Genomic DNA, 10,163 nt, shown 5'->3' on the forward strand with positions numbered 1-10,163 from the left:
TCAAAGTCGAAGGAGATCGCAAACAGCATGTGCGAATCTAATACAATTGTTTAATAGTAAATTAATACCATTATTTCATAATAATGTATATCTTATCAGAGATCTATATTTATATTATTAAAAACTTGTTGCCAGATGAATTTACATAAGTTTGTATTTCAAATTGTAGATCTTACTAGAATTACTAAATTTCTTGTACAAAAAATAGAATTTGAAATTGCCAGTTGAGCAGGATTTCTATATATAATAAAAATCATGGTAACAAGCTCGTTTTGACTTTTTATTCATGTAAATTTGCAGATATAATTAATACAAATGGTCATGTAAATTGGGATCTATGATAAATAATATAGCTATCAGCTGGTCAGAGGTCACTGTTCATGCTGCCTCCCCAATATTTGTTTCCAGCCATTACTAAATTTAAATGACTCATCAAATTACAAAAAGGCAGTCTCGGAGGTGTGGCGTTACAAATACTGTCTTATTCCTAAAGTTTACATTATGAGATTTTTTTGTGATAGTGATAAAACACAAACTTAAACTATGTGAACATACTACCTGAATGGCCTACAATATTAATGCATGACTTTATTACAGTAGGTTCCTCACTCCCTAGGTGGTTTAAGTGCCGAGCTATGTCAACTAATAAATTCCTAAGAGATTAATGTGACAAAACCTATATTGTCTACATGTCATACATCACAATTTTTCCTAAAGCTATCTGTACAGTTCGGGTAATTTATGATGTCTATAATAATGTCAATTACTAGTTATAATATAAGTTCCGACCAATAAGTTGCTACAACTTGAGCAGCGGGTGTATTATATACTTCGCTACCATTTGTTACAAGTACAGGATACACATACAATGAGACTTGCCCCAATATTCACTCACAATTTGGTTCTCAATCTTGGACTGCCAACAAAAACAATCTAAATACATATTAAATTATTCACAAACAAATCATAAATAAACTTTAGATTAAATTTAAAACACTGAAATACTCGGTATGTTGAGTGAAACTAATGATTTTATGAATATATCATCCATTTCAGGCAGAGAGCATATATATATAAATAAATACATGTATGTATATGTTTAGATTATTCCTCAGATTCTTTTTCTTCAGGTTTGGCTGTTTTCAACCATGGGTGCTGAAGGCACTCATATGCAGTTGCACGGCGATTAGGATCGAAATCCAGCATTGGTTTCAAAAAATCAGCAAATTCCTCTGCATCCTGCTGGCTCCATTCATATTTTTCTGTGAGAACCGAGACTAAGCCCCAAGGTTTCAATCCTGTAATATTCCGTAGTTCACCTTTTTTATTAAAGAATACCTTTGAATATTTTCCAGAGGCTGCTATTCTTTTAGGAATGTCTCCAAGTAATTCAATAATGTGTGCTAGATGGTCCTCATCCCGACTATAGCCATCACCAGAATGAGGTTCAAACAGGTAATCTCCAGTTGCCAATTCAAAAGCCATACAAGCTGTACTCCATATATCAGCTGAGGTACCATAACCAGCACTCAACAGGACTTCTAAGGAGCGATACTGCCTTGTTTGTATATCTTCAGTAAAGTGTCGATGAACCCAGCAAGCATTGCCAAGATCAGCAATCTTTACTTCTAAATCACAAATATCAAAAGCAGGATCAGGCTTCTTGTCCATTGACTTGCCCTTTGTGGACTGAGAATTGAAAGAAGGAGGAGTGTCAGTCATCTCACCTTCAGACATAGGTGTACCTGCATCATCCCCACAGCCATATTGTTTGCTCCTTACCTGAACAGCATCAGCATCTGTATCAAAGGCCTCATCATCAGCTCTTGGCATGCCAATGCATCCATTCACAGTTATATCATTTTCCGAGCGTGTAGTCTCAATTACACTTGCCTCTTCTGGAGTTTGTGGAGAGTCATCATTATCTTGAGACATTGGAGCAGACTCACTATTGTGTTCGAGTTTCTTTTGTTCTTCCATCTCTTCAATCTGTTCCATTTGCTTCTTGAGCAACATAGATTGTCGTTTAGCTTTTTTCTTTAATTTTTTCTTTTTGTTTCTACTCATTTTTGCTGTAACTACTTGTTCTTGAAATTCCTTAGGTGCGGTACTTATTAAGGAATGAGGTAATCTCAAGCCTAGGGAATGCAGTTCAGTTGCTTCAGCTGCCAATTTACGTATATAAGCTTCATCAACACAAACCAATACATTTTCAGGCTTAATATCAGTATGAATTATTTTACATTTAGTATGAAGGTAATCCAGAGCTTCCAGCACTTGATGAATTATAGTTTTTACATTTTCTCGTGGTATGCCTCTATAATTAGACTTGAGTATCAGCTTCAATAAATGGTGCCCCAATACTTCAAACACCATGCACACATGGGTTCCATTAACACCAGTAATTTTAAAATCATTTAATAGTTGAACGGTTTTATTTCGCTTAGGATCCGAAGGATCACTGTCACGAACAGCTTTGAGAATTTTTATTTCATCTAGGGCTGTCTCTGTGAAGTGAGGCGCGGACTTAACCACTTTCAAAGCGACAAAACGTTTATCTACGAGATCCCAACATAACCATACAGTTGAGAAATGACCCCATCCCAACTTTCTAGTGACGTGGTAGCGGTTCAGGAACAAGTCTCCAATTTTAACAGGATGGTATCCACCCTTACAATAATCAGCACTGTCTTCTTGCTCCTCGTCGTCACTGGCGTATTGCTCGTCCTCATCTTCTTCAATCGTCTCATTGGAAGAGCTATGTGTCGGTTCTAAACGGTTCTGATTCTGGTTACGCAGCCCGTTTCCTTGTCCACCACCGCCGTGGTCCTCCTCACGATTTTTCTTCTTACCTAATTTATGACGTTTCTTTTTCGCCTGAATGGCGAGTACTCTTCTATTTACATCTGATTTAGAACTCATTTAGCAAATTAAAACTCTTTCAACAAATTGTAATAAATATAAATTTATTTTTTCATATCAATCTTTTTGTTTGAGTATGGCGGCCGGTCACAGAACAAAATGCGTTCGAACATGAATAAAAAATGTTGCCATGAAAAAAATACAGAAACCATAAATAACATTAAAACAGTTGATGTTATTTAAATTATGGAAACACGCCTTAAATAAATCTCAAACAATGATTAATTAATCATGTCATTATATTTTAACAATTTATTTATTTTTTATTTATTTAACTTTAATGCACACAATATAATATATAGTATAGTACATTTGGCGGACTTAACACCATGCGGCATTTTCTACCAGTCAACCATAGGTGGTGCAGAGAATAATTGTTGAACAATATAAAAGAAAATAGCCTCACTCCTTATATAACAAATGTTATTGGACAAAACTTTTTATATGTTACGTGTGTTTGAATGCGTGATTGTAAATGATTCTTGACTAAATATTATAAAGTTGAAGAGTTTTTTCTTTAGTGGTTTAGTACCAAAAAAACAAAAATACATAGCATAAAGCCAGCTAGGCTATGTATTGACATAGCCTAGCTGGCTTTATGCTATGTTTATTACTTGGAAAGTATAAATAAATAAAACAAATGAAAAATTTGTCTTTACACGTTTTTAATAGAAATGCAGCATATGAAACAAAAATCGAATGTGATTAAACTCTACATAAATAGTATTAGGTACTTGTTGATTTGGAAAATAAAAAGAGTGCAGGTATTTATTTGGTGTTTATTTAAAACTCGAGCAATTCTAATTAATAATGCCTGTCATTATATCATAATTAAATTAAATAAACTTTCTAGGCATTGGCTTCAAGAGGTGTTTATATGAACAGTTATAATTTATTTTTCCGCTTTGGCATACACTAACCTGTACTGAAATACAAATAAAGTACCTACATACGACTGCGTATATTTGGATAAAATATTTATTAAGTATTCCTAGCAGTAGGCTTTTTAAATTCATTTTCTCTTTTGTTTTCTCTATCTGATAACTTTCTAAGGGGTATTATTAAAAAACCACTAATAGTCATAAAAATACCAGCTACATAAAATGCTACAGAATATCCAAAATTGTTTTTAACAATGCCTGCTATTGGTGTACTGACTAAACTTCCACAACCTTGAAACATCAATAACATACCGGTACCATTTGTTAAATTTTCTAAACCATATAGAGCTACTATAACCATGCTCCTCAAAAATGCTAAACTCGCAATAAAAAATCCAAATATTAAACAATAACCATATTGATAATAAACACTATATGATATATCTGATAAAATTGTGCTCACTCCGGAAATACAACACGCAACCATATATAACTTCACGGGGTCAACTTTACAAGCTAAAGCACCCATAGCAAGTCTACCTAAAGAGTTTGCTAACCCAATTGCACTTACAAATAATTTTGTATGTGTTGGATCCAGTCCTGCAATTGTATTTCTATCTTGTATGAAAACGTATGGTACCAATAATCCCATATACGTAAGGCAACCACTACTACATAAAAATAAAAAAGAACATTTTTTTAATAACTTGGGGTCTAACATTGTTGCCAACACTCTTCGGGCAGCGATAGTGAATACACCCCGACGTTCTCGTAAATCTAGAGCAGTTGCTGCTCGTGATACAGCTAATTGATATTCCAAACCCGTTTTACCGTCGACGGTAGTTTCCATCATACTTTTCTGATAAACTGGAAGATTTTCTATTTTGCCTTCGTAGAAAACATCATCACGATATAATGGACGAATCTGTGGTGTGTGTTCTTCCCAATGACACAGTCTTGCCCAGCAACTTCGTTTTTTGGGTTGTTCTATATTTACTGTAACCTCTACATTCTTTTTAGTATTATCTTGAGTATTAGTTCTCGACATAATTGACTGCACTTGCTTTAGCTGTCTTTTACTAATGCCTCCTTGTGGACTATGTGCTGTTAAAGTTAATTTAGACACGGCTGCAGTCGATGGGCCTGGTTGATTAGAAGATGTTAGTATACCTTCTTGAACTACTGATGCAGCAGTAGGAAAGTTAATATTAGAAACAGCACTAAACAAACGTTCAGCAGCAGTTGGTACAAGACCATCAACTTTAGAACGTGATAAGGTTTTAACACCTGCTGTGGATAGATTTGGTAAATAGGTAACAGTGCGCGCCGGATCGTCTGCAGTCTTCACAACTGTTAAAGAAAGTAATGGTCGAAAAGCCATACCCAAAAAGTATATCAATCCAAATAAACCGGAATGAAATAAAGTTACTATACGCCAACCAGTTAATTTAACTAAGTAACTATTTACTGGAAACATAAGCATAATCCCCACACTTGATCCACTACTTGCCAGTGATAAGGCTAATGACCTAAGTTTTTCAAAGTAAAATCCAACTATTAATGATGAGGACACATTAATAAGAGAAAATCCAAATCCAGCGAATCCTCCGTAAAATACACATAGAGAAGCATAATTTGTGGCAAAGTACGAGCAGAATAAAGAACTTGATGCTATAATAGAGCCAGACATTACACATAATCTGAATCCAAAACGATTAATAAAAGCTGACGCCATTGGACTTGCAAGAAAATATAGAGCAATTGACAGTGAATTTATTAGTGCTATAAGAGACTCGGATTCACCAAGATCTTCTTTCATGTCCTTAAACATACTTCCGAAAGTAAAAGCAACTCCGTCCAATATAAAAATGCTCCAGAAGGAGGCTAGTACCACCACCCAACCCCATCCACCCTCTTCCGGCAATGCGATTTGCGCTGCAATCTCTGTTTCTGCACCACCTTCTAATTGATCTGGTCTACTGACAATTCTGCTCGGTATTATTAAAATACTTTTCTTTGGTTCATTTACTTCTTTAATTGCAGTTACCTTTGGTGGCATATTAATTATTTATTTATATTAATTATACAGTGAATTATGAAGTATACGTGATATTTCTTGTATACGTATAGTGTTATAAATTCAATTTAGAAGTGCCAGATTATGTCACAGACATTTGATGTTACACATGTCATAATTCTTTATATTGGGTTTTTACTTCTCATTTAAACAATGTCGTAAATAGATACAACGCATAATCTACTTCTGTGGAACAAAATGGAATTCGACTTAATTATAGAAAAGAAATGTAAAAATGTATATTCTATTCAGAATATATCATAGAATTTAATGGCAATATTAATTGAATAACTTCCTTTAGATAATGTTTGCATTTTCATATAAATGGTCAGAGGATCAAGTAATGCTTATACCATAAACTCAGTTTTTTCAAACTAAAGCAGATTTTACAAAATCGTGCTCTCATAGCTATTTTACAGTTGAGGTATAAACAAAGTTGTATAATTACGATGTACATAGGACACACGATAAGAGTTTGGAGCCATACATTACATTACAATAGTTTCATTCTATAATAGTTACTTGCTATGAAGTAACTTTATGGTTTTTAAGCACCCAAATTATAATAATCTGTATTCTACCTGTTAAAGTGACAGCCATTGTAATCATGACGTTTTATCTGACAGTGACAACTTAATTATAATGTCAAGTCAGTGTTTAAACATAAGAAAACAGTTGAAAATAACCAAAAATACAAATTTAGTTTTATTCATTATACTTGGCTTCACCTTGTAATTAATATAACTACTTAATAAAATTAATTTCTAAACATGTCTCAAACTACTATCACTTCATTTTTTAACAGTAGAAAGCGACCAGCCATTGATGATATTGTCTCTACGAAAAGTAAAATTCCCCACTTAGAATTAGATACGGACAGCAGCACGAAACTTATTAAAAGAAAAATTATCGTAAACAAGAGTGATAATTGTGATGTGAGACAAGCATTTGGTGAAACCAAGAAAGTTGGTAAAAAGCATCTTATATCGCTACAACAGCCTATTCAAGAACAAACACATGAACTTAAAAAAGCCTCAAACCCAACACCATTTACAAAAAAAAATAATGCATCTAACATTTCGAAAACTACAGAAGCTTCGAAAATACAAACAGTGCATGTGGCACGGAAAGAGTTAAGTTTAGGAGACATAAGGAAGAAATTAGCGGGAAGTTCTAGGTTAGCTGAATTGAAAGCATCAGCAGAGCGTATTAGCAAAGGTATTCAGCAACTTAAAGAGACGAGTGAACAATGCAACCTTAAAGAATTCAAGAGCATTGATGTGGAAATCCCATCAAGGTAGGTTATATCTATTTTATAATTTTCTTGTTCTTAGTTAATTACAACTATGATAGTCCACTTGTATGGGGTTTATAATTTTAATATTAATTTTTTATATCTATATTACCTAAAATTGTAACTACAACTGAACAAACTCCATAGCTCCTATACAATCAATAGGTTAATCATATTGATTGTATAGGCTCTCACATTTGATACTGTTTATGTTATGACACAAAAATCTAATGATTTTTTATTTAGTAGTAAGTATTAACTTAACAAACAACTTTTAAGTTATATATTTAAAAAAGTAATAAATATTATTTTATTTTAGTCCAAGCAAAAGGTCAATGCAGTTGTTATCTCCAAATAAAGAACAACCACCTGCTGATTCTCAAGAACGACTACTCATCTCACCGCGGAAGGTGTTTGTGAGCCCCATTAAAAGTCCTAGCAAAGTAAGTTTTATATGATAAAAAGTACTACTGCTAGTCTCTGCATATTTAGTTTGTTTGATTATATCATGCCTGAATTTCAATGCTTAAAAATTGTGTTTCTTTATAGAGATATGTACACTTATGATAAATATAACAATTTCTTTATTGTATGCTATGATGCAAGTAGCAGAAATGTTAATAAGAAAGCCAGCTCTTGATGAAACTCAGATATTAGCTTTAAGAGATCAATTTAATAAAAGTGTACCGCTCCAGTTAGATATATCACAATTACATCAACTTCTATTATATATATAATAATGCCAATTATGGTTCATTAATTGAAGGTCTTGGTGCATTTGCTAATCCATATATAGACATTTACAATTCTGGTCGGTTTCCGTATCAAGGTGTGAAATACTCTCGCAGTCAAGAAGAAGAGAAATGCATCATTCCTATAGCAGACTCTTCAAATAATCACTATTTAAGACATATAATTTTATAGCCCTAACCCTAATAAATCATTATGACCCTGATAAAGATTACTTTATGAGCTCTCCATATACCTTAAAACATAAAAATATTGACTTTAATCTGTAGTAAATAATTAAGTGTAAATAATGTTTAAAATGTATACATATTTTTAGCAATAAGATTGTTTTTATTAATTTGAAATGTGGCCTTTTTCTCAGGTACCTGCCTATATAAGACATGCATCTTTAGCTACATCTTCAACTAGCTTACCTCTTCCTCACCATTATAAATTCTTAGCCGAACTATTCCGGGGCATAGAGACAGTCGTTGCTCTACTTTACAACAGAAATGAGAAAATTACTTTCAATAAACTAAAACCCTCCATTCAAGAGATGCTGAAACGTAATTTCACAGAAAAACATCTAGCTCAAGTGAAACATTTGGTACCTGATTTTTACAGTTTTGAAATTCAAAAAATTAAAAGCTTTTCAATATCATCTCACAAAGAAGCATATGAACTGATCATATCACCAAACTTTCCTAATGATATTAAATTGATGAATCCAAGTGTTCTTCTTGAAAGACGGAGATATTTCTATGAGACATTGCTCCAGCTGGTGAAAAAGCATCATGCTCATTACTTATCATCATTGGACCCACCAATGATCATTCCTGACAATAAATTAGTACGCTGGCATCCAGAATTTGATTTGGAAAAGTTACCAGAAGTTGATTGTGCCAAATTGCCAGAAATACCAAACACAGAGAAGTTCTCATCCGCACAAGATGTATTGGCCAAGGCTCGTGATTTGTTTAAATGCAACACTAAAATGGAGAGAGCATTAGAAAAGTTGGCTCAAGCAAAGGCCAGAGGCTTAACTAATGAAGAGAAGGCAGCTACTGGTATTAATGATAATGAAATGAAAACTGTTTCCACAAATACTCCATCCACCAGTGCTGTGACTATTTTGAATCCTGCATTACGTAATTTGCCAGCTTCTTTATTAGAAAAAGTCAAAGCTAAACAAGCTGCTAAAGCTCTTGAAGCTATGACAAGATCTTCAGAAAATGATCAAAAGTACTTAATTTATAGCCGTCTGCCAGATCTTGCAAGGACATTAAGAAACATATTTGTCACTGAGAGAAAGAATGTGTTGGCACTCAATATTATACTTTCAAAGTTGGACAGCAGTTTTAAAGCACATGTGTCTGCTAGTGAGCTGCAGAAGGATATTAAAGTACTCACTGAAGAGATACCTGAATGGATAAAACTACATGATGTAAGAAATGTTACATATCTAAAATTAGACAAAAATGCTAACTTAAAGGACATTATCTCTAAATTAGAAGCATTAGCTGAGAAGTATAAGAATGATTAAGTTATTATAAGTAGTAAGTAATTTGACATGTAATACAAATTAAGACTGAATAAGTAAATTTGTTATTGCACCATATAGATATACTATACGAAAATTGATCTTTTAGAACTTTGTAGAATATATTTTTAGTATTAAGTGTGTTTTGCTACAACTTTATTTAGGACTCAGTATGCATTGGACATGTTTAGATATAGTTTTGACATTATAATGCACTCTTGACATTAGAATTCAAGATACTAGACTATTCTAAATTATTACTATAATTTTCTGGTTTAAATCCGTTTGAATATAGTCTCTTAATTATGTATAGTACAGTTATATTTTTCTAAATTGTCAGCAGTAATTTCTATTAAATAAATTTAACTGAAATTATACCTCTGAATTTGATTTATTATATTATGTTGTACAGTTTTTATGTAAAACAATATTAGATAAAATATTATACAGAAATCACTACATTTTAAAAATAAATAAATCTAGTTTTCAAACTTTAGTTTAATAAATGCATCATTATTATTATATCCTAAAGGTACCACCATATTTAAACTATGTAGTATTTTTGATCAATATTAAAATAAACGAATGTGTGCGCTAATTTTATTTTACTATGATATAAATTTATCATTACAAACATAATTTTATTTTTTGTATTTTCTTTATATGTGTTTTATTTTAGTACAATTATAAGTTTAGTGCTTTTTGTTCTATTTCAAAAAT

At 32.6% G+C, this 10,163-nt stretch overlaps 3 protein-coding genes across 3 annotated transcripts; 1 reads left to right on the forward strand and 2 right to left on the reverse strand.

Moving 5' to 3' along the window:
• Positions 1-266: 266 nt before the first annotated feature.
• LOC131848158 (SRSF protein kinase 3) lies at positions 267-3,020 on the reverse strand. Its single transcript, XM_059197923.1, has one exon. It carries the CDS (start codon positions 2,920-2,922, stop codon positions 1,105-1,107), a length of 1,818 nt encoding a protein of 605 aa, XP_059053906.1. The 5' UTR covers positions 2,923-3,020; the 3' UTR covers positions 267-1,104.
• Positions 3,021-3,611: 591 nt separating this feature from the next.
• LOC131848239 (monocarboxylate transporter 13-like) lies at positions 3,612-5,955 on the reverse strand. Its single transcript, XM_059198032.1, has one exon. It carries the CDS (start codon positions 5,860-5,862, stop codon positions 3,904-3,906), a length of 1,959 nt encoding a protein of 652 aa, XP_059054015.1. The 5' UTR covers positions 5,863-5,955; the 3' UTR covers positions 3,612-3,903.
• A 598-nt stretch (positions 5,956-6,553) lies between these two features.
• LOC131848183 (DNA replication factor Cdt1) lies at positions 6,554-9,925 on the forward strand. The gene is made up of 3 exons (XM_059197961.1): positions 6,554-7,177; positions 7,494-7,617; positions 8,286-9,925. Exons 1-3 carry the CDS (start codon positions 6,651-6,653, stop codon positions 9,444-9,446), a joined length of 1,812 nt encoding a protein of 603 aa, XP_059053944.1. The 5' UTR covers positions 6,554-6,650; the 3' UTR covers positions 9,447-9,925.
• The last annotated feature ends 238 nt before the right edge of the window (positions 9,926-10,163 follow it).

The sequence above is a fragment of the Achroia grisella genome, unplaced genomic scaffold, assembly GCF_030625045.1.
Source record: "Achroia grisella isolate CSIRO2021 unplaced genomic scaffold, CSIRO_AGI_Agris_v1 utg546, whole genome shotgun sequence".
Taxonomy (NCBI): Eukaryota; Metazoa; Arthropoda; class Insecta; order Lepidoptera; family Pyralidae; genus Achroia; species Achroia grisella.

Excerpts from the sequence above, each read along its gene's own strand:
- LOC131848158 (XM_059197923.1), bottom strand. The coding sequence starts at position 2,922 with ATGAGTTCTAAATCAGATGTAAATAGAAGAGTACTCGCCATTCAGGCG.
- LOC131848239 (XM_059198032.1), bottom strand. The coding sequence starts at position 5,862 with ATGCCACCAAAGGTAACTGCAATTAAAGAAGTAAATGAACCAAAGAAA.
- LOC131848183 (XM_059197961.1), top strand. The coding sequence starts at position 6,651 with ATGTCTCAAACTACTATCACTTCATTTTTTAACAGTAGAAAGCGACCA. Across the intron at positions 7,178-7,493 it reads GATGTGGAAATCCCATCAAG|TCCAAGCAAAAGGTCAATGC; the intron begins GTAGGTTATATC and ends ATTTTATTTTAG. Across the intron at positions 7,618-8,285 it reads CCATTAAAAGTCCTAGCAAA|GTACCTGCCTATATAAGACA; the intron begins GTAAGTTTTATA and ends CCTTTTTCTCAG.